At 36.5% G+C, this 25,407-nt stretch overlaps 1 protein-coding gene across 2 annotated transcripts in view; it reads left to right on the forward strand.

Annotated features, from left to right (window-relative positions):
- EMCN (endomucin) overlaps positions 1 to 25,407 on the forward strand; it is a 95,653-nt gene that overhangs the window by 23,483 nt on the left and 46,763 nt on the right. Inside the window, exons 2-3 of one of the 2 annotated variants that reach the window (XM_002916488.4) lie at positions 12,040 to 12,162; positions 18,112 to 18,189. In XM_002916488.4, the coding sequence (XP_002916534.2) occupies positions 12,040 to 12,162; positions 18,112 to 18,189 (201 nt within the window). The remainder of the gene's footprint in view (positions 1 to 12,039; positions 12,163 to 18,111; positions 18,190 to 25,407) is intronic. The other variant, XM_019796682.2, reaches the window with a different exon arrangement.

A 25,407-nucleotide genomic window follows, 5' to 3' on the forward strand; every position in this document is an offset into this window, starting at 1 on the left:
TGGCACGAATTTGTCATCAAAACCAGAAAAAAAAAAAAACCCAGTTTACAGGTGAATTCCAACTGTGGTCTAATGGTAGCCTTCACACTTAGAAAATATTTTATTGCTTAACACTACTAATATCTTGGATATAAGTATTTATTGATGTTGCATTGAAATCCTTGTTCTGTAGAGTCTATTTGTCCTGATAATCTCTCCTCCCATATTTGTGAAGCAAACAATTTATAACCCACTCTGTCTGGAACAATTTTCTATAGAACAAATTCATGATTAACCTCTTCTCAGTAAATGCATTGTCATAATCATGACTTAGCAAATCTGATTCTCAGTGTAGTAAACAGCATTTAATAAAATAAGGAAATCATTTTCTATAACTCAGGTGTCACCTGGATGTCACCACCCTTTGGTATAAAACCATGTTCAGATTCAACTTACTCTCTGCTCTGGGCACAACAAGCCCAATGCCCCATGTTTCTGCAAATCCTTCGAGGCACGGGGAGGATTAAGTTCTCATGTTCCCACCTTTCTTTCCTACTTCCTGCATCCTTCAAATCAGGTACTCCATTTGGTTTCTTGTGACCATTTCTTTAACTGCACTTTGGCAACCACTAAAGCACAGCTCCCCTTTCTCTCATGCATGCCCTGAAAGATCCACCTAGCTAAAGTCTTGGTGGGCAATTGCAGACTTTGTGCGTCGTAGCTGATGTTACTGAAAGGCCAGGTTTTATGTAAGAGTGATGCAAAGAGTGAGTTTTAGATATACTCGGTCTGAAAAATCCTTTGGACATTTACCTTCTTTCTTGGCCTTTTCTCTCTCCTTTTTGCCTATGTCTTTCTCTCACTGTTAGGAGTAAAATATTGGGTCCATTTTAAGGGGCAGAGCAATTCAGCTCTCTCCAGACCTTTCTCCCACATTTATTATAGTTCTGAACATCCTTTTGAATTTGCAAAATTACCTTTTGCGAGGGTATACCTGACAATTTGTTTTTAGCTAAGAGCAAGTTTTCCATCCTAGGTTTTGTCTTTGCATTTTAGAAAAGATCTTGGAGTAGTTCATTATTCTAGTTAAAATTGGACAATATCATGCAATGGGATACTACTTTTAAATAATGAAGTAAATTTGAGTTAATTGAGAAGTAAAAGTATACAATTTACTTCTTGTTCTTCTTTACTTTATATATGGATTTTTTTTTTCCTCCTGCTGTCAGCAGAGCAGACATTTCCCAACGAGGATTTGAGAGCATATTCTGGAAACATGTCTGTTGCCTACTATTAAATACAAAAATCTGTTGCAATGTTCAGTGTAGGCTCCTTCTTTTTCCAAAGGCTGCATCTGTCCCACAACATGCAGAGTTATTTTTAAATGTGTTAGATTTAATTAACCCACCACAAGTGACTCCTTTGATGACGTCCTAATGGAATGTTCAAAATATTTTTAATTTGGAAAATATACCGTATAAAAGCTAGACTCTGAAATCGGAAAGTAGACACTTTGACTACTTTCCTGTTCTTGTATAAATACATGATGGGCTCCTCCTGGGCGTGTGGCTCAGAGCAGTTTTTCCATCTCCAATGTGGAGAAACTGTGGGGAAACAGATTCAGAGGAAGAAAAAATATGCTTTTGTTCTAGCACCGGGCATTGGCATATGCTAGAGCCTAAAGGGCTCTAAATCCCCTGCTCTGTCACTCTTTCCTTGTTTGTTTCTAATTCAAAAGTATGAGTCATAGGTGTTTGAAGAGTGTCCCTAACTTTGTGTTGCAATGGATAAGACAAGATTTTAAATTCTGGCTGTTTTGCGATGCTATATGACGCCTTCAGCCAAATTAACAAAATTATATGGTTATTAACACAAAATTTTGAAAACAAGCTAACGAGGTTAAGCAGTTTGCAGAAAGTCACATAGCTGCTCAATGGTGGGGCCTGGATTGGACCACATGGCCCCAGAACCCTGCTGTTGTTACTCCCAGCACTATACTGACCCTTGCTTTATAACCTGGCTAAGATATTACTTTCTTTTATTTAATGTCTTTTCTTACATTCACGGGGGATACTGGATATATATGTCAAAAAATAATTTGATGCAAATAAAATTAAGAGAGCAAAATAGTTTTTGATGTGACCAAGGTAATGAGTGATTTTTGCTAAGTGAGACCAAACATAACATATTTACTATAACACTGTGGGCTGTACCCCTAAGGAAGAAAAGAAGCATTTCTTTTTATAACATTGCCCTAAATCCAGGACAAGTAACAAATAAAGTGAAAAAGACCCTTAAAAAAATCACTCCTTGAAAAGCCGTTCACAAATTTTCTGAGTCATTTGATATTACAATAAAAGTTGACTTTCTTCCTTTTTAATTTTTTAGCAAACTTGTTTCACACTAATGTTCTAGTCATGGACAAGATAAGATAAAACTTTGAGCTAAGAGATTTTGTTTTGATTTGATTTATTTAATAATCTCTGATGGATGAAGTGGTTGGTCAGCCAAAACAAATGAAGTACTACTGATAATCCCTGTTTTTTACTTTTACCATTTTACGTACCTTAATTAGTTACATTTATTTTCATAACAATTAGCAATAATATAAGAGAAAAGCGTGGTAAAGTCATTAATACTAAAGTAGTGGCCTAGCAGTCCCGCGACAGCAAACGTGACCGTACAGTTCTGAAACTCTAGCCAATGTTGAGGAAAAGAATATGAAAAAGGGATGAGAACATGCGAGTTTCAACAAGGCTCTAACACCTTCTAACTCTGCATCTTGACAAGTCACTATCACTTACCAGGACCTCAGTTTCTCGATCTGTAAAGTGAGATAAGAGTTGTGTCTGTTCAACTGTTTAACGAAATTGTTAAAATCAACTGATGTAATTGAAAGTTATTGTTACTTGAGTTTGTGTCCTTGGGATCTCTATCATTTAAAGTTTTTTTGTCCTGGGGGGGCCTGGGTGGCTCAGTTGGTTAGGCGTCTGCCTTCATCTCAGGTCATGATCTCAGAGTCCTGGGATCCAGCCAGGCTGGATCGGGCTCCCTGCTAAGCGGGGAGTCTGACTCTCCCTCTGCCCCTTCCCCAGCTCATGCTTGCGTGCTCTCTCTTTCTCTCTCTCTGAAATAAATTAATAACATATTTTAAAAAAATATTTTAAAGTTGTTTTGTCCCTTCAAGCAACTCTCTTCAGGGCAAGAAAAGATTGACTTTTCAGAAAAGAGAAATAGCTTTTTTTTTCATTTTATTTTACCACTTTATAATTGAAAGTACAGTCATCAGCTGCTAACAAACTAAAGAGCATTTTAAATCATCCAGAGAGCTTCTTTTTACATTTAGAGAAGACAAAAATAAAAGTAGATGAAATGATTAATAAGATATCTCAAATTTAGCCAAATGTCATTTTCTGGCTTCAAATGCAATACTACAGACTATTTTTGGAAACACATTTGTCACTAATTGAATATAGACACGAGCGCAGACACATGCACACACTGGTGAGAGGGAGTTGACTACCTTATTTGCTATGGGCTCTATTCATTCATGTAAGAATTAATTCACCTATGCAAAATATTTCTTCTTACACGTGCTCTTCTATGTTGAAAAGAAAATTCTGAAACAAAGTATTCCCAATGCATATTTCAAACTTTGTCTTTCACATTGCCTTCTAGTTCTGGGTAGACCAACATCCTAAAGGGGAATACATTTAGTCCAGGTAACATTATCAGACTCAAATGAATGTAGTCATTGTTGCCCCTTGAAATACAGAATTCCCTTTTGGGCTCAGATTTCTCCTTGGTAGCAAGTTAATGACTCCATAAAGCCATTGTGTATGCCTGCTAAAGTACAAGTTTCCACTTGGTTTATAGAAACGCAACTTATATTTTATGATTTGCCATAATGGATATTTACATTGTAACTTAATCTTAGAGGTAATACAATTTTATTGTTGAAGTGAAGTTGTTCAATGGACACTTTTTATAGAGAGGAAACTGAGACCCAGAGAGGTAGAGTGGCTCACACCACATTGCACAGTTAGCTAATGTCAGAACTGCCAGGTCTGGGTCTTGTCTCCTGTCATGTCATTTCATGGGTATAAGTTACAATTCCAAACAAACGTAATCTGCTGGTCAACAGTGTCTAGTGAGACCTTCCCTTCCGAAGAAACCGCTCAGGACAGCCTATAGTTAAGACCCAAGATCTCAAGTGGCTACATTCTAAGTTCAGAGGAAAGCTGGAGGTGCCATTAGAGAGAGAATAGAACTGCGCTCTCCTTTATAATCACTGCCCCTCCGTGGAGCCCAGAGAAGGGACAAGGCAGTGGTTTCCCCCCAAGACTGAGAGGGCTCCCCAAATTCATCCCCTTCCTGAAGTCATGAGATGGGCCCGAGAGACTTGCTTGTGAAGTCTGCTGGTGCCTACAAGAATGTGTGAAGCCTAAGCATCTTGTTTCCTTGAAAGATGTTTTCTTGAGCTGCCAAACTACAGTTGCTCTCTGGCCTGAGGGTACAGCTGGAGGGAGGCATGGTGGGACGACAGTCTAAGAGTCCAAGAGTATGGCCAGGTTGTTCCTCTTCCCTCCTACTCCCACCCTTATAAATATTAAATACAACTTTATCTTTTTATACTTCGAGAAGTCGAAACTCCTAAAAGCCAAAGTCCACTTATAATAAAGTCCACAATCTCAAATATCTCATTATTATGAAATATGTTTTTTTTTAAATCACAGTTATTTTTGTAAAGGGAAATAACGACATTGCTCCATCGTTTCAAGCCTGACACCTGGGCCAGTGGAAGAAATTTGCCTTGTACACTTCCATCCATTTGTCAGCCAAAATGCTTTGAATTCTCAGGTCCATTTTGCAGATATTGTTGTTTTCTGTTTAAGAAACTCACCAATGTGATACTGCCTTCCTGTTCTCCCCAGAGGGGCCAGGTGGCTGAGACACCTGTCCACGCGCTCGGAGCCCGCCGGGCTTGGCATTCCTCCCCACCTCACAGATGGCTGGCCACCTGAGGAGATTCCTCTTTGGGGCACAGCTTTCTCCCACTTACCTGAATATTTTCCTCACTGTGAGAGATGAGATTTTCTTCTTCTTTATCTCCCAAATTCATTCCACCTAGGAAATGAAAGCATTTTCAAAACTTGGGTGCTTGCTATGGTATTTTGTGAGTCTTAATTGAATACGTACTTCAAATTTAAAATTCTTTTTTCAAGAGTTGCCACTAGCTCAATGTTTTCACTGAAAATGGGATTTTCCTATTTTCCTCTCCCGAACGTTTTTGCTTATAAGTGCCCCAGTATCCTCAATGTCCCCTTTCAGGTCTCATGTTATATGACCTCTGTTTTACTTGACAGTGTTGACTTTCTTCTTCTATTTGAATATCCTTTCTTTCTTTTCTCCCACGAAACATTTTTTTCCTTGATGTGCTCAATTTTCTGATTCCTCTTGAAATCTTGTCCGCCAAGAAAGTGATTCTGATTATTCCTGACACATCACCTTATGTTAATTTCATTTAACATTGGATAGAACCAGCTATGCATAGTATTAACGAGCACCATTTATATACAGTTCTCTAGCATAATATTAGGGTTGTTTCACACATGCATAGTTTGAGTATCAAAATAAACTTTAAGTTCCTCTGGGAAAAATACGTTTTTCTATTTTTGCTAAACCGCTAATGAAATAGATGCTTGGGGTCCCTGGGTGGCTCAGTCAGTTAAGCGTCTGCCTTCAGCTCAGGTCATGATCCTGCGGTCCTGGGATCAAGCCCCCTGTGGGACCCCCTGCTCAGCGGGGAGCCTGCTTCTCCCTCTCCCTCTGTCTGCTGCTCCCCCTGCTTGTGTGCTCTCTCTCTCTCTCAAATAAATAAATAAAATCTTTAAAAAAAAGAAATAGATGCTTAATAAATGTTTATTGAGGTAAACAGTTCATTGGTTAGTAATCTACTTATACATTTAAAATGGATATTATGAAATTTTGGGGTCAGTGCAAATAGAAGAAATCATCAAAGAAACATCATAAGATAATAATTGTTATTTTGTTTTAATTGATAAAAAATTAACCATATTTAATTTGGTTGGCAATAAACCAAAGTGAATTTTGCTATGTTAAAAGAGAAGGATCACTGATAGTGTAAGATTGTTTTGATAAGATACTGAACATCAAAAGGAGTTGGTGTCTTGTCTTTTGTGAAGATGCTATTATGATGGGAATATAGCTAGTGGTACTGTATTTATTTATGTGTTTGCCTGTTTCACTATATTCGTACATAAATATATTTTACTTTTATATCAATTTGTAGTATATTATATTTTTAAACATTTTCAATATATTTTAATATATATATTTTTGATTAGTGAGGAAAAATTGAAATTTTCAACTTAAACTTCACTTATGATTATTTATTAACAAATAGATAACAGGGTATCAGTTAAACAAAATTGTCATACTAGCAATTACTGACAAATTACTATGAAAAAAAGGCCCTCTCACCCTTAACATCCCAATTTATACACTACCATCACGTGCAAATTTAGGAAGTGGATCTATGTTCATTATAAACTGTGATGCATAGGGGATAAGCATCCACAAATGATAACTGAACAATTGACAGTTATTTTATTTCAATATAGAATCTATATAAAGTTTTTAAAAGTCAGAGGAAATGGGAATGTATAGGAGGTGGCATTGTATGAAGGCAACTGTGAACTAGGGGAAATAATACACTATAAACTATTGAAATGCGAAATTACCTATTTTGCCTTTAATTCCATTAGTTAATCTAGGTTGTGAAATTATTACCTAATAATTATACTTTGAGGGTTATAAGACCATTTAGTAATTAGCATTTTGTATATACCCTATATATTTCTTAAAAAATCCGTCTTTTATTTCCTTAAAGAGCTTAAAATTTTCTTCTGAACTTTTGTTTGTGGTTGAAACTCACAAAGTAAATATTTATTCCTGTAGTTCAAAGAGAAACTTCAGCATTGTCTCTGTCTGAAATGTATTCCACATGCCCAAATAGAATTGGGGAAAAATAAGATTTTTCTAAATTACATAATATAGAGTTTTCATTTAGGAATTATGATCTTTTGAAATTACCTTAAACTCATACGTTTTCTAAGCTATAAAATGTAGGGATTCTGTTACAATGGGATATTTTTTAAAGTTATTTTGAGACCTCAAGTTTTAGAATGCTCAATTACTGTCATTCAGTATTCGTGTTGTTCTAGAGAAACCAAGATCTATACTCACTAGTAGTGGTTTTCCAGTGGACCTTAAATGTGGACTCGGTAGGAAAAAAGATAATTGGAGAGATAGCTTCTCATTATGAGGATGGATGAACTCTTTTAGAGACCACTTGTGAATTACTTAGAAATGTAATTACAAAGTATGTCTAAGAAGATTGGAGTACATGAACTAATCATTTGAAAAGAGGAGAAAATATGATAGTTGGTTTTCAGCCATAAGCTGAATTTTCAAAGTTCTTATGATTTCTGTAATTAAAATAGCTTTTAAAAAAAAATCCCAATCCTGCTTCATCCTTTTGAAGCATAGGAAACTAAGAGTCCTAGTATGTCTTGTGCTCTCTCAGCTGGTGTATGGTATAGGGTAGAATCAGGACAAAATGCCATCTGTTTCTCTCACAACATCCTAAGAGCAGTACTATGTGGCTGGGCATAAGCAAAGATGTGAACCACAGGTCTCCTTGTCAAATTTATCTTTAATTACTTTGGAGATAAAGAAGAGCAAAATGCTACCTCGTTATGTCTTGTGAAGAGAAAATACTTCAGAATAAGCCATTTTCCTCAATAGTTTATTATGAGATCAAATCAGACCTAAAAGGAATTTATAGAAAATGCTGTAAAAACATAACTGGTGGTTACTTGCATCCCAGTCAATAAAACCTTCAACAGTGGTAGTTAGAGTAATTCTTTCCCACCGTATCATAAGAATGTTTCTATTTGCAGAATTTTCCAACTGAGTAAATCTCTATTTTTATTTTTCAAATATAAATAGCTGTAGTAGATTGAAAATTGCTTCCAGAGCTTTAAGTCTGAATGTTTTACAGATGTTTATAGATGGACACATTTTATATGTGTATATATGTAACATATATGACAAAATGATGGTATTTTTCAAGAAAACAACAGTGAGGTATTTTGTCTGTTTCCTCATCCTAGGTACATGAGGGTAAAGCATCTGTGTGCCTTCTACCCCTTTAATATCATACCCTGTCAAAGGCAGAGAGCAGGCAGGGCAGGAGTATGCAGCTTAGCACGAACTTGGTGGTTGAGAGGAACTTCTCTGGGTTCAAAGGGGCCTGGAGTAAAATTCCACCTGTGTGACTTCCCACTGTAACCTCAGCTGTACAGTGGTGCTCATATCAGTATGGGCATCATGGTGTTTTGTAGGATTAAAGGAGCTAATTCACAGGAAGTGCTTACACGGAGCCTGGCACACAGGGACACTCAGTATTTGCAGGGCTGGTTTGTCAGTCCTTGCCAATGGAGGGCTTTGCCTTTGTGGGTCAATGTGAAGAACTACTAATGGAGACATTAACGAGTGCTACTGGATTAAGATTTTACTCAGGGAGGCACACCTGGGTGGCTCAGTCATTAAGCGTCTGCCTCCGGCTCAGGGCGTGATCCCGCATTCTGGGATTGAGCCCCACATCAGGCTCCTCCTCTAGGAGCCTGCTTCTTCCTCCCCCACTCCCTCTGCTTGTGTTCCCTCTCTCGCTGGCTGTCTCTCTCTGTCAAAATAAATCAATAAAAATCCTTAAAAAAAAAAAAAAGATTTTACTCAGGGAAATCACCGGTTGAATGTGTTGCAGTCTGGTGAGGAAAAGCCTTGCAGTACATCCCAATCTCGATCTTACCACACCAGTGTTAAAAAACGTGCCTCCTTCACCTGGGGGGCCCAGCTGGTGAAGCATCTGCCTTCAGCTCATGTCATGATCTCAGTGTCCTGGGATCGAGCCCCGCATCAGGCTCTCCACTCAGTAGGGAGTCTGCTTCTCTCTCTCCCTCTGCCTTCCTCCCTTGCTCATTCTCTCTCTCTCAAATACATAAAATCTTTTAAAAATTTTTAAAAAATAAAAAAATGTGCCTATTTGTAGCTGGCAGCAAGTCATTTTCTACATGAGAACTCACTGATCTCACATGGTAACTTGAAGAGGTCAGAGACATTGGTAAACATAAAAATGGGACTTGCCATGTAGTTCAGCTGGTGTCCTCTCATTCTCCACCCCAGCCATTTCCCCATTGTTGCTCCTACAGTAGAATTGTTATTTGGTCACTTTCCAGGGCTTCCCACTGACTTGTTAATAAAGTCCCAAGTCCCTGGTTTGGTGTTCAAGGTCCTTTATGATCTAGCTTCCAGTATTGTGCCAGACAAGGCTCCTATGTCCTTTCATAGCATAGGGCGATCCAGCCAAACACAACTGTTTGTACTTCTCTCAATTACCTCTCACTTCCCCTCCAGACCTTTGTCTGTGCCCCTTCCTCTAGCTGTGTGGACATGCTACTTACTCTTCAAACTCTAGCTCCTATGTCAACTCTCTCATAAAGGAGTCCTCGCTCATGCCAGCACGGTGGTCATCCTCTACCTTGTAAGCTCTTGCCCAATTTCTTGTCCAGTAGCTTTCAAATTTTTAGCTGGAATCACAATAGGAAACATATTTTGTGCTAACAAATTATGCGAGTACACATACACACGTACACGTGCACATGAACTTCATGAAACAATAGTTATCCTCATTATTTGCAATGTCCCTCTAATGTTTCTTTTCTCTTTCATTTGGCAAAAGCTCTGACTGCAATCTACTAACTAGATCTTAACTACTCTGTCCTTGTATCATAACCTGCAGTTTGAAAACCACTGATCTACACACCCCATACAGAATGTCCTTCGTCATTTCCTGTGTATAGGCATCGTGTTCCTTACCCGATTGAGACCTACTCACAGGTGATTCCGTGTAATACCGCATACAGTCTTTCACTAGATCTAATCGAGCCTTTCACATCCGTTACCCAGTAAGTGTTTGTGGAAGAGAAAAAGGAAAAAAGGAAGGGGGGAAGGGAGGAAAGAAATAAGAAAAAATTCTCCGGAGATGTTGATTATACTCAGAAATTGAGGATGTTACTATTTAGCAAGTTGACAGATAGGAATCATTTAAGTTATTTATAAGTGAATTTTCCAGTCAAAGTGGTATGTGCTTCTTTGAATAACTTTCTTCAACTTCAGTTTAAACTTAAAAATCGGTGTTACATCACAGACTCCGGGAGGAAAGGAAAGATAGTGAGAACAAAATGACTAATACAGAAAAGATAACGTCATGCATGCTTGCTGTGTTCCTTCTGCCTGCTGGGAGAGTGAGGGGGCTGGTGAGAGCAAGGGTGTGAAGTGTATCCAGAGGTGAAAAAAGCTTTTGACTTGATTTCTGTAAAGCCTGTGAAAAGGCACTTCTGTCACTCCCGAATGTGCTGAACACATCTATATGTGCTGAACGCACCAAGCAATTTCGTGTACTGTCTATAAACAAAGTCAGGGCTGAGCGCTAACACTTCCAACACCTCAAGTCTATAAAAGGAAACAGGAAGTACACTCTTACCTCCTGACATCTGAAATACTGCTTTTCGCTGTTGTGCAAGATTATTGGTTTTTCCAGATTCAAAGAGGAAAATTTTGGATAAAACTTGAATGTGAAAAGTCATCCTAATGACATGTATTTACCGTAATGACATACCCAGTTTGACTGGGATCGAACCATAAGTCTTAGTCACTCAAAGTCTATCTTCTTAATTAATGTGCTCTACTATATACACTCTGTGCAGATGCGTAACAACACGAAAACAGTGCCTTCCGTGGACATGAATACTTTGTCCAAGTCCTCTGTACACGTTTGTGCGTTGTTTTCTGACCTTCAACACAACAGTGAGTGTATAGAGACAGGGCCAACTGATGCAGGATTAAAAGGATTCTATAAATGCTAATAAATTCAGTAATATGTAAAACAAATATTTCCATGAAGAACTGCGAATTAAGTCCTACATACTTCACTTTGAAAAATTACTAATATTTCAATGGGAGTTTTAAGAATTATCATTAAATATTGACTCTCTATTGTCAAAAAAGTATTATTAAAAATAAACATGCAATATACATACCAATGTAGCACCTTCATTTTGGTGCTTTTGATTGGTACAATCTAGAGAAATTAAACATTTGAAAATGCAGATTTATGGTGGTTCCATTGACAAAAATTTAAACAGGTCGCAATGTTGAATTTCTTAAAATGTATTGTCTTTCTTTAAAAAAATAAAATGTATTGTCTTCCTTTGGAATATATATAGAGGGAAAAATACTTTATATCAGGAACGATGTACTAATACTGACATTTTACTACTTAATAATTTCACTGTGCTATGAAAATATTTAGTAAAACATCCACTGCCCAGAGAACATCCATTTAATTATTTCATCTGACAATGTTCGTTAAGTTGGCTTAAAAATATTGTTAAATTTTGGGGCGCCTGGGTGGCACAGCGGTTGAGCGTCTGCCTTCGGCTCAGGGCGTGATCCCGGCATTCTGGGATCGAGCCCCACATCAGGCTCTTCTGCTATGAGCCTGCTTCTTCCTCTCCCACTCCCCCTGCTTGTGTCCCCTCTCTCGCTGGCTGTCTCTATCTCTATCGAATAAATAAATAAATCTTTTAAAAAAATATTGTTAAATTTCAAGTTTGTGCGTGTATTTCCCACTAGTTTTGTCAGATATCATTTTGTTTCAGAACTGTAGACTCCTCCTGCCAGCTATCTTGAAAATTCACGCCATTGGTGAGAAGCAGATGGAATTTGTGATTGAATACTGAGCTGAAGACTGAATTCATTACAATTAGAAAATTAATTTCAAAGCCATGCCTTACCCACTGGCTTAGCAGGAGTATACATACAGTTTACTTTGCTTAAATATACTAATCTGTTAGTTGGCAAAATAAATGTAAACTTTAATGCAGCAACTTTAACGCAGTTTCCTTTTTGCAGGTGTTAAACATCCAATCACTCCTGTATTAACATCAGCAACAATTTCTCCGACAAAAACATCTGTACCAACACCAACCACAACGTCAAATAATGTTACGAGATCGACAGCTGGAACGTCTATAGGTAAGATTAACTCTTAGTGAATTTTACTCTAACTTCAACAGATAAAATTAGTAGCGTCTATATAATTTAATCACTGAAAAATAATTTGGGATATTATATCTATTGTTATGAAGGTCTGTGCTATTTCACTATTTTGAAACTTACATGTTATTTTTGGTTGAATACAGAACCCTGAGATCACAGTGGGCTTCTTTGATGATATCCCTTTGGATCATTTCCTGTTTGAGAATAATCCTATTGTGACTGTTACATACACAAAGTTTATTTTTAGAGAATAAAAAAAGTACCATTTCCTTAGTCATAAAAATATTTTTCTAAATATTCTAATTGCCCACATAAGCAGCACCATTAACAAGGTGAAGCTGTATTAATAACACTGATCTTGTTAGTTATATTAGGATGATAATAGACTTAATGTGTAAGGTTCGGTAGCAATGTCATCATTATTGTTACCGGACTGAGTGGCAACTGCATCGTGTTTTATGGTTCTAGGTATTCTTACTATCCATGAAAAGTAAAATGAGCCATTAGGGTCATTTAATTAAAAGCCCAAGAGGTTATCAATCTAATGCATACTGCGTTGTCCATCCTGCAACACACGTAAAATGAGGCATACCATTCAGGTTCTATAATCAATGGAGAGAGAAAAATAGAATTACTCTTTTATCGTTTATGGGCAGAAACTCTGGTTAGAATGCTAAGGTCACAGGAAGACCTGGAAGTCATGTACCCTAACGAGGAGAAAACTGAAATTCCTCCTGTTCTCTTCTTCACCGGTCCACTTCTTCTTCCTCGTTTACTTTTCATTCTAAAACCAAGTTCAAATACATGTAGCGGACCAATGAGGGCTGGTTCGCGAGACTTAACTGGGGTGGTGATCCTCAAAGAAAAAGGGTCTGATGAATATACTCCATTATTTGTGAAATGTGCAATGCTAAGATGAAACCAAACCAATTCTCCTAGAATTTCTGTACCAAATGGGGAGAAAGCATTACACAAAGACAGCAGCACAGGGGTTTTGTTCCCAGAAGGTGGTATGACCTATATCGCCAACAGAGGGAAGCTCCAAATGACACCGTCGAAACAGCCAGGGACGTGGAGCCCCTGCCAACTTCTGCACTGTATCTTTTATTATTTTATTCTATTCTATTCTATTCTATTCTATTCTATTCTATTCTATTCTATTCTATCTTAACTTAAGAGATAGAAGTTTATTGAATACACAGCAAGGGAGCGGCAGGCAGGACAGCAAAGGGGAGACTGACTGCTCTTTATTTTATTTTTTAAAATTGTTTCAACCCTATGATTTTAGGGTTTAGGCAAAAGCATTTTCACACTTCTACAAAGTATAAGCATTTGCTACTTCCCTCTCTCTCTGTCACTCTCTTTGTGAGTTCCCAGCTGAGTTCTTGGCATAAAATTGCACTAATTTGGTAAAAGCATATTACTTTTGTAATCAAAAAATCACCCCAAAAGTACCTACCAATAAAGAGAAGATAGCTGCTGATATTGCGTGCTGACTCAAAGGGTTGAAGTTTTACAATTTTTGCGTTAATCCTTGGAACTTATGCTTTCTCAGTGAGATGATTCCTAGCCCTGACCACAGTGTCCAAATCACACAGACCCTAACCATTATGTTAAATGACCGTGAAAGGGAGAGGCGGAGGGTTCAGTGAAGGAATTCAGGCAGAATTGTCATTTCTGATACCGGAAGTGCATCTTACCTGCCCTGCTTGGAAGGGAAACTCTACCTACTCATATAAACTGAGGAGACTACCCTAACAACTTTACCACTGGTGGCTCACGGGGTGGGTCACAGAAGCCCCTTACCTGAAACAAGTTGCTTGGGAAAACACTTGAAATCAGAGTGTACACACACACACACACACACACGTACATAATTTCCTCTTAATTTCTTTTCTGGGCATTTCACTGTCTTACATAACCTGGTTAACAAAAACTAAGTCTCTGTTCTTCAAAAGTTCTCCCAGATGAGTTTTAATTATTCACATTCAATTATACAAATTGTAATCGGCCAGTGAAGCTTTTCTTTTTATTACTTTTTATTATAAAAATGTCCAGATGTACCCACAATAAAAACTGTTATAATTAATCCCCATATGCCCATCTCCCAGAATCAATAATTATCAAGCTTTCACCATATTTGCTTCCTTTTTCTATTCTTTCTCCTCCCTCCCTCCCGTCTTCCCTTCCTTCCTTTCTTTTCCTTTTTTCTCTTTCTCCATCTTTATTTGATTGTCAAATTTTTTAAAAAATTTATTTATTTGAGAGAGAGAGAGAGGGTGGTGGGAGGGGCAGAAGGAGAGAGAGAGAAAAACTGAAGCAGACTCCCTACTGAGCTCTACACGGGACTCAATCTCACGACCCTGAAATCATGACCTGAGTCAAAATCAACAGTTGAAGGCTTAACAGACTGAGCCACCCAGGTGCGCCAGATAGCATGGTCATTAGACACAATAAAAGTATTTAACAAAAAAAAAATACAACATGGAAAAGCATCTCTATTTTTCTTTATGGCTTTCCAACCAGATTTTCTTGTTTAAATGTCAAAAGATATTTGATTTAATAGTGCTTATGTCTATCTAAAGCACCTAAATGTTCTTTCTCTTGATGATGGCAGAAATTCCATCATCAGAAAAGTGGAAAATGTGCTACTGAGACGGGAACTCTTCTGGCAGCAACGTAGCCCCAGTAGCAGAAGTGACTGGCAGCTTTGCTCAGAGTAGGGTTTGCTTTCAGAGGTTTACCCAATTAGAGAGGTGGGACCCGATCTCTTCCTAGCTATGGATCAAGTGCATTGCCCGTTTTGCAATGCCAAGTGGCCAGAGTTAACATCAACACTTGGCAGACACCAAACACCATCATCATGAGATGAACTTCTAAGACAGAAAAATAAACCTGAAATTTCATTCTTAAAACGTAATTATTATTCGGCTTAATTTTTAAAGCATTTAATAGTCAAACTTTTTTAATTAGCTGAATTAATTTGTTAGCACTGATATTTCGCATTTCTGATACTAAATAGACATTCAGTTCAACTGAGGGCAGTAGAGGAGCCCGGTGTGTTTGGCCATCTCTTCCATGTAGGCATCTTCCATGATGTGCCTCGCCTCTAGAAACTGACGAAGATAAAACTGCAAAGAAGGGACTTTTAAAAGGCAGTCTTCTAAATTTTCTCATAATTTAGTGGGAAAATAGCTTTGGGTACCACATTTTCTCCATATCTTTTTTCTTTTATTCACTGTCTTTGTATGCCTTATTGAGTTTGAATTGAAAATGATTTACCTGGGATATCTTTGTACAAGATTTTTTGGTTTTTCCTTCTCATGGAATTTTGAAATGATCAAAGTTGGCGTTTTGCTTTTAGTTTATGCTCACAAGATATAAAATGTTTACAAATCAGAAATTTTTTTGAAACCCTGATGTCCTAAATGGAATTAAACATAGTTCCAAAAGATTATTTGGATGATCTTATGGATAATAGTTTACTAAAAATTTTACAGAGTACAATTATGATATTTTAATGATTTAATCTTTTATAAACATCTATTGACACAAAATTATATAATATCTCTAAATATAAATGGCTATAATATTCTCTTATTGTTTATATTAAATTCAATCTATTTCTTTTATTAACTAGAATAAGTACTTAATTATTGTTTTGGATATCAAAACAGAAATCACAATCCTCAGTGCAACATTTTACTTTTGCAATAATAAGGATGCATTTATGCTTCAGAATTTCAACATATTTAACACATAAGAATTTTATTATAAATTATATGTAGAATGCTTATCCATATTTGAAAGTGAGTATTCATACATTAACAATAAATCTAAAATCAATTGTGTTCTGTTTCTGCTATAGACACAGTAACATTGATTAGATACAATGATCATGGGCATGATCCCAAGATCACTGTTCACACACAAACTCAGGAACAGCAGAAATGGATGGCCATTGAGCTCTTCAGCTTTCCAAAGACCAAGGCTGAAATTGAAGCCAAATAGATTAGGGCTGATTGCTTGGGTCAAAGCTCAAATTTGTTACGTATCTTCCCTCTATCAAACATGAAGTAGGATAGCTATAAAAGAAAAGGGTCAAGGGCTTCAGAAAATCAAGAACTGCACACACTTGATACTTTTTCTATTTATATTCATGCTATTGTTATTTGTGTCCTAATTATTTCCTGTAATCATCTCTATTCTTGAATTTTCAAGTGAAATAGGAAACATACCAGTGAACCATATGAAACAAGGTAATTGTAAAAATTAATTCAGCCTGTTATTGGTACCAAGAATGCCAAGAGTAGTGCTGAAGTGAAAACAAATTCACCATGTCTGGCTGGAAGGGACATTTCATTTATATCATTACATCTTCACCTTAAGATGGCATTCTGGGGGCACCTGGGTGGCTTAGTCTGTTATGCATCTAACTCTTGGTTTGGGCTCAGGTCTTGATCTCAGGGTCACGAGATCCAGCCTACTTTGGGCTCTGCACTGGGCATAGAGCCTGCTTAGGATTCTCTCTCTCCCTCTCCTTCTGCCCTCCCCTCAGCTTGTGTGCACTTTCACTCTCTCTCTCTCTCAAAAAATAAATAAATAAATAAATAAATAAATAAATAAATAAATAAATAAAAGGCATCCCTGTGAGTGGGCAATGCAAAATCTCAAACCTAGCTTTTAGGAATAACGTGTCCTTTGTTGTTTTCTTCTTTTAAAATATAACCGCATATTGGGTACAGAAGACTTAGAGAAAGTCTTCAGTGCTTCAGCGCTCTCCACATTATAATTCCCAGAATCTACCTATTACAGCCAACTTCCATTTCTATAATAATCTATGTCCTCTAATAAGCAGTGAGGACAGAGGAGCAGAAGAGACAGCTTCTACCACCTACTTGGAGGCATTTGTCCTCAGTGACGCTCCAAAAGTTTTATCTTCCTTGTGATTCCTTAGTTTTTTTTCTGATACACAGCTCCAGTCAGCTTACCCTTGAAAACTTTCTTCTGGACGGGTTTTAAAGCCTTAAACTGTGCAGAGCCAAATTTTTTTTTCTTCCCCAATACAGCATGCATAGTTTAAGAACCAGGATTTTATATATGTCACACAGTAAATATAGAACCCATGCCCTAATCACAAAAGGATATCCTAAAGTGTTTTAAGAAGGGAATGTTGACTATTATGGCTATCAAATTGGTAAGTTGTATTCACTACATAAAGCAAATCTTTGTCCTTTTCTTGGTCCCCATGTTCTGTATGAGTTCCAGCTTATCAAAAACAACATTTACTACACGCCTACCATATGCCAGGAATTATCCTTGATACTACTCAGATTAAAAAGATGACTAAGGGTTTGATACTGCCTTTAAGAGTCTAGAAATGGGTCTGAAACAGAGTGGAAACTCAACGAATGTTTCATAAACAAACAAATTAATTAATTACAAGAATTTGCAAGCTCCCTTAAAATTTATGTAATTTTGGAAGTTCCAGTGTCATAATCAAATAAACAAAATGAAATATAATTCTGGAAGGAAAAGGTCCTATTGACCAAGTTATTTTTCTCTCTAGGAAAAATAACATAACTTTAATCATGTGTTTTTTGCAATATATATTTTTTGCATGTTTTAAGATAACGAAGTAACAATCTGCAGTAAAAATTTGCTTTTGGGGCTTATCATAGAAAAATGTGTGTGTGTGTGTGTGTGTGTGTGTGCATTTTCATTGGGTCACCTGAGCATTCACTACTTACGTTCCTTACTTTGAACAAAAGGAGATAGGAAATGAAAAAAATTAAAGATAGTCAAAAGCTCACAGCACCACATAGAGGGATTCTAGTTTACCTCCCGATTTGAGTGACATTTATTTATTCCTTGACTGGCGAGATGAAATTGTGATTAATAATGTCATCTGTCTTATCAAACTAGGAACAACCAGTAAGAAACTCTCAAGTACATCTTCACAACCAACACATTCTTTGTTAACGACAACAGTTAAAGGTGAGGGTGAGTAATGATCATTTGCAATCATTTTTCTTGCATATATATAATTCATATACCATCATAGTCATTCCTTTGAAGTGGATAATTCAGTGGTTTTCAGTATATGGACAAGATTATGCAACCATCTCCACTATCTAATTCTGAAACATTTTCATCATTCCAAAAAGAAACCCCATATCTGTTACTAATCATTTTCCATTTCCTCCTTTCCCCACTGCCAGGGACCACTAACCTACTCTCTCTCCCTTTGCCTATTTTAGAAATTTCATACTAAGGGGTGCCTGGGTGGCTCAGTCATTAAGCGTCTGCCTTCAGCTCAGGGCGTGATCCCAGGGTGCTGGGATCGAGCCCCGCATCAGGCTCCTCTGCTGGGAGCCTGCTTCTTCCTCTCCCACTCCCCCTGCTTATATTCCCTCTCGCTGGCTGTCTTTCTCTCTGTTAAATAGATAAATAAAATCTTAAAAAAAAAGAAATTTCATTTTAGAAAATCACATAAATAGAATCCTATTGTATACGATCTTTTGTGTTCTCAGGTTTGTCCCCCCTCTAGCATTTATCTGTGGTTCATTCGTTGTTATGAGTGAATAGTATGTCATGGTATGGATATACCACATTTTGTTTACGTATTAGTTGATGAACATTTCTGTTGTTTCTACTTTTCGGCTGTTATAAATAATGCTGCTATGAACAACCTTAAACAAGTTTTTATGTGGCCGTGTCTTTTCATTTCTCTTGTGCTATGTATCTTAAAGTGGAATTGCTGAGTCACATGGTAACCCTATGTTTAACTTTTCGAGGAACTCATTTCCCGAGCAGCCTCACTATTTTACGTTCCCACCAGAAATGTAGGAGGGCATTAACTGTCCATTTCCTAATTCCTACTTGTTGCTGTCTATCTTTTTCATCATAGCCTTTCTAGTGGGTGTGAAGTGGTATCTCAGTGTGGTTTTGATTTACATTTCCCTAATGACGAATGATGCCGAGCATCTTTTCATGTACTTGCTGACCATTTGTATATCTTCTTTGGGAAACTGTTTATTTAATTCTTCCCACTTTTTAAAAATCCAGTTGTCTTGGGGCTTAGCGCAGTCGTTAAGCGTCTGCCTTCGGCTCAGGGCGTGATCCCGGTGTTCCGGGATCGGGTCCCACATCAGGCTCCTCCACTGGGAGCCTGCTTCTTCCTCTCCCACTCCCCTGCTGTGTTCCCTTTCTCGCTGGCTGTCTCTCTGTCACATAAATAAATAAAATCTTTAAAAAAAAAAATCCAGTTGTCTTTTACTGTTGATTTCTAAGTACTTTTTAAATATGTTTTGGAGACTAGAGCCTTATTGGATAGATAATTTTCAAATGTTTTCTCCCAGTCTGTAGGGTGTCTTTCCATTTTCTTGATGGTATTTTTTGAAGCACTATAATCTGTAATTTTGGTGAAGGAAAATTTATATTTTTTCTTTCATGTAAAGAAGGTATAACTTTATCTCTACCCATTTTAGGTTTTCAGCTGAGACACTAACAAGAAGATAAACAAGATAAAAAACGGTTTATTAACATAGGCAGTGCACCGCACATGAGAAACCTGAAACAAAGAGTAACTCAGAGCAATAGTTTAGAATTTTGGCTTATATAGCATCTAGAACAAAGAACAGTAAGTCTGTAGAAAAATGGACAAAAGAAAGTAGTTTAAGCTTCCAAGGGTGACAAGAAAATGGAAGGTAGATATCTGGAAGGAACCTAATGGAGTAGGGTTTGTTTGCAGATTCCTCTAGAGTCTTCCCTGGGCTGATAAGATTCTTTCTCCAGTGAAAGGAGATTTTATATCCTGCCCTTAAGCAGAAAAGCCTTTTCTTCATTGGCTGCCTCTTAATTGGCTGCAGTTCAAAATAATTCCTATGTCTAAGAGGCATATTTCAGGGTGACATATTCTGGTTTCCTTCAGTCAGTGAGGTCAAATCTAAGAAACCATTGCTCAACTCAAGGTCACAAAGATTTATGCCAATGGTCTCTTCTAGGAATTTTATAGTTTTAGCTTTTCTATTTAAGTCTTTAAATTTTGTATATGGTGTGAGATAGATGTCCAGCTTCATTCTTTTGTGTGTAATTGTCCAGTTGTCCTAGCAACTTTTGTTGAAAGACTACTCTTCCCCTATTTGAATTGTCTTGGCACCCTTAATGAAAATCAGTTGGCCATAAATGGATGAGGTTTTTTTTTCTGGACTCAAATATAGTCTATTTATCTCTATATCTATTTTTATGCCAGAATCATATACTCTGAGTAACCATTTGTATTAAGTTTTGAAATCAGGAAATGTGAGTCCTCCAAATTTTTTTTTTTCTTTTTCAAGATTGTTTTCACTACTCTGGTTCACTTGAGTTTTCATATGAAATTTAGGATCAACTTCCCAATTTCTGCAAAATGTCAACTGGGATTATGATAGGGATGGCATCATATCTGCAGATCAAGTTGGGAGTATTGCCAGCTTAAAGATCTTAAATCTTCCAATCCATGAATATAGGACACCTTTCTGTTTATTTTAGGTCTTCTTTAACTTCTTTTTATAATGTTTGTAGTTTTCAGTGTAGAACACTTCCATTTCTTTTGTCCAATTTATTCTTAATATTTTATTCATTTCCATGTTATTGTAAATGGAATCATTTTCTTAATTTTGTTTTTGGATTGTTCATTGTTACTGTATAGAAATACAATTTATTTTCATATATTGATATTGTATCTTGCCACATCGTTGAATCCATTTATTTGTTCTAATTTGTGTCTGTGTGGTGTGTGTGTGTTCCTTTCGATTTTCTTTATACAATATTTATCTGCAAATATAGTTTTACTTCTCCCTTTTCAATCTAGATGCTTTTTATTTCTTAATTTTTAGATGCTTTTTATTTTCTTGACATTTTGTTCTTGCTAGAACTTCCTAGATGTGAATTTTTCTGTGCATAGAAGTGATGAGAGGAAACATTCTTGTTTTGCTCCTAATTAGAGGAGAATGCTTTCAGTCTCTCACCATTAAGTATGATGTTATTGTGAATTTTTCAAATATGCCCCTATCACATTGAGGACGTCCTCTTCTATTACTAGTTTGTTGAACTCTTTTATCATGCAAAGGTGTTAGAATTTTTCCTACGCCCTATCTCAACATATTGAGATTATTGTGTGATTTTGATCCCTTATTTTATTAATGTGGCATATGACATTGATATCTATATGCTGAACCAACCTTGCATTTCTGAGATAAATCCCACTTTTTTGTGGCATGTAATGCTCTTTACATGTTTCTGGATTTGATCTGTATTTTTTTGTTCGGAATTTTTGTGTCTATATTCATAAGAGATATAGGTTTGTGATTTCTTTGCTTAATATTGATATCAGGCTAAGACTAGCCTCCTGGGACAGATTAGGAATTTCCTTCCTCTACTAATTTTTGGAAGAGTTTGTGAAGAATTGATGGTAATTATTCTTCAAACATGTGGTAGATTTTATCAGTCAAGCCACCTGGTCCTGAGTTTTTCTTTGTGGATTTTTTTTTTTTTTTGATTACTAAGTCAATCTCTTTGCTCATTATAGTTGTATTCAGATTTTCTATTTCTTCTTGACTCAGTTTCGGCCATGGTTGGTGATTTCCTGGGAATTTTCTCATCTCATTTAGGTTATATACTTTGTTGGCATACAATTATTAATTGCATTTCCTCATAATCCTTCTTATTTCTGTAAGGATGATAGTAATGTGTTCACTTTCATGCATGATTTAGTAATTTGAGTCCTCTCTCTTTTCTTTGTCAGTCTAAGGGTTTGTCAATTTTGCCAATCTTCTCAAAGAACCAACTTTTTATTTTATTAATTTCTCTATTGTTTTCCTATTACCTATTTTATTTCTCTTCTCTCTAATCTTTATTATTTCCTTTTCCTTCTGTTGACTTTGGGGTTAGTTCACGCTTCTTTTACTAAATTTTTAAGTTGGTTCACTGGGATATTAATACGAGATCTTTCTTCCCTTATAAACTAAATGTTTACACCCACAAGTTTCCCTCAGTGTTGCTTTTGCTACATCCCATGAATTTTGGTAGGTTGTATTTCCATTTTTGTTAATCTCAAAGTATTTCCTAATATCCCTTGTTATTTATTCCTTGGCCCATTGGTTATTCAGTTTATTTTTAAATTTCTACATATTTATAAATTTCTTCCCATTGCATTTTTAAATAATATTTCCTCTTCAGTCTATTCACTGCCTTCCAGAAGTTCCCTCTCTTAAGCATCCAATTTTAAAATTTAATTTAATGTAATTTTAAAAATAAATGATATAGAGGCTATTCAACAGTATATTATAGATATCCTTGTCTCTGTTAACAAAGCACAATAAACATGACTTGCAAATGCTTTGCAATTTTTTTCAAGGTACTATTTTTATAATAGTGCATTTGGCTTTTACTTTAAGAAATGTGTTATCATTTTTTAAAGTTAATTTTTAATTATTATTTAAATATTATTATTTAAATAAATATTATTATATTATTTTCCCAGATGGAAAAACTGGGTTTCAGAGAGGCTAAGCGACATAACAAAAGAAGCACAAAATTCATAGTAACAATTTGCAATTTCAAACCTGATAGTTTAGCTTTAAGTTTTTCTTTCCATTTAACTCATAATGCATAATCAACTATTTCTTAATGAATTGGTACTATCATTTTAATCTCTATTTTATACTTGGGTTTTAAACAGTAAGCCCCCCAGGTATTAGTAAGGTTTATGAGGAATTTTTTTTCTTCCTGCACAAAATGGTCACCAAATTCTGTAACTTTAACTTTTAAGTTTTTGGTAAATGTTCTTGTTCAGTCCCTGCTCTCAAGCTATCCTTTTGATGATATTGTCAGCCTAGCTACGGAGGGGCATTTCTTCTAAATGGGAAACACACATATACACATGCACACGCATATATTCAGATACATACACAAACAGCAAACTTGTTAGAATTGTGTTTTAAAAAGAGTAAATATGTCCTGGTGAAAGGCCATGTTCTTGCATATAGTGTGGGTTGATTATTAATATCTGAATTTCATAGTAACAGTAGATCTTATTTCTGCCTAGTCTGATATTCTTCATCTTTTAGTGTGGTTAACATTTTATGAATCTCATTATTAAGTAAGATCATTGTTATCTAAATTCTTTTAATTGGCAGATGCATTTCCATATAAAATTTTACATATGGAAATATATACATATATTTTATGATGTACAACTTGTCTGAAGCAATGTGGTGGTGGTGTGTATATGTGGATGGGGTGGACTTCTACCTGTTTCTCTCTCCTACTGCTAACAGTAGTCTGTGAGGCTTCCACACTGAGCCCTTAGGGCTTCGGCAGTGCAGCTTAAAATTGCCAAAATAAGGTACCATTATGTTATTGAAATGCCATTCACAGTAAAATTTTAAAAAGTAATGTGCATTGTACAACCAGAAAACAAACAAAAAAAATCTTTTATACCCACCTCCTGACATGGGAGTAACCCCATTGGTAATTGTTATGAACTACAATTTTCAAAAGGGGCAGCTCAAATGTTCCCAGAGCTTTGATGATTCCCATAAGCACTGTTGCCAATTAGTCACAGATGTGTAAGAATATGTAGATAAGTACAATCAGTAGAGCTGGGAAAATGAAGGAGACAACCCTACCAATATTTGGTCTGGCTCCACGAAACACTGTTAAAATAGATTTTTAAAAAGTGGAAAGTCAATATTTACTTATTAATGAACTCTCTAAGGAAGAGCAAGGGCTTAAAAAGAATCCCAAATCACTAGATCCCTCTGAGGTCACCAAAACACTGCAAACCGCTTGATTTCTGAGGTATATAAGCAAAGAGGCACTGTAAATATAGGTAAAACTTTGTACTTGGCCTGGAATCAGTCCAAATTCTCATATGAACTTCACTTGCTAAGCTGAGTTAGAAAATGGCTAGAGCTGAAGACACCTAGACACTCTGTTAGCCAAGAACGAAGTGCCAGGGAACTCTTGGTGGCCTGCTCTGACTCGCTTTCCCTGGGGCTATTCCCAGGTCCCAGTTAGTCTAGCAAGAGGGAGAATATTGGTAAATGCACAATTTCAAGGGACCCTTCATATCTACCTTAACTCACCATCTAAATAATATGGAAAAGGTAAAGAAAATACAAAATTCACTTAGAAAGAAAACTCCCTCCTCTTCTTGTCTCCCATTGAGAGCTCTAGTCCTACTTTGTCTACACAGCCGTCCACCATCACCATTTTGTTTTCTTCCGAATCTTTGGAACCCCATGGTAGCCTTGTCCATCATCTGAGTGAAGAACTGGAGGAGCCGCAGTTAGTCCTCCTTGAGTTGTCCAGGTGCTTGGCCTCCACCACTTCACTTTTTTGGCTCTTGGGCTTAGCATTTGAATTTAGTTACATTCTGACGCGTTACTCTTCACTCCAAAAAGAGATCAGAAAATCTGAACAAAATCTTAAGAGGCATTTTTTTTCTAGTCTTTGTCACTGTTTTGATGCATCTCCATAGGACCGTTGGTATAAATATTTAGGCTTCTCACAGTCTTTCCATGAGTGGCTCTTTAATATTACCAGAAGTGATATTAAAGTCACTTAAATGAATCAAGACATACTTTAATTAAGTTTATCCTAGACTACCCACTTTGCTATGGAGACGAAATTTCTATGGAGCACTAGCCTATAAAATGATCCCTGGAAATGAAGGTCCTTGGGCAGTTGTTTTAGAAAAGACTACCCCCTTGGGGTTCCACAGTGCACAATAACATTTCTTTTAATCTTAGTAATCCTATCACAAAGACATCCCTTTGGCTTTTTTACAATCTATGCAGCTCCAGTTAATTTGACTACAAAATCTCTTTTCTTAAACATAAAACTGAATTAACATACCACAGTATTAGTATTCTTAGCATATGTTTTAGTAAATACTAACTTTGTCAAAAAGTCACTTATCCCATATTCTATTTCTGAAGACAAAGTGACCACACAAGCAGCTTTTGCTATGTGCATTAAATAATACAATATTGTAATTCAAATTATATAATTCCAAAGGAACAAAGCTGCTTAATACCATGCCTTGCACAATTTAACTCCATAAACCCTCTCTTTCAAGTCAATCGTGAATCTGTTATAAACACAGCCTAAATTCCTAATATAAATAATACCCACATTTACTGCTTTCTCCCAAAAGTTTAATCCCATGAATTA

This window comes from Ailuropoda melanoleuca, chromosome 11, assembly GCF_002007445.2.
Source record: "Ailuropoda melanoleuca isolate Jingjing chromosome 11, ASM200744v2, whole genome shotgun sequence".
NCBI classification, from domain to species: Eukaryota; Metazoa; Chordata; class Mammalia; order Carnivora; family Ursidae; genus Ailuropoda; species Ailuropoda melanoleuca.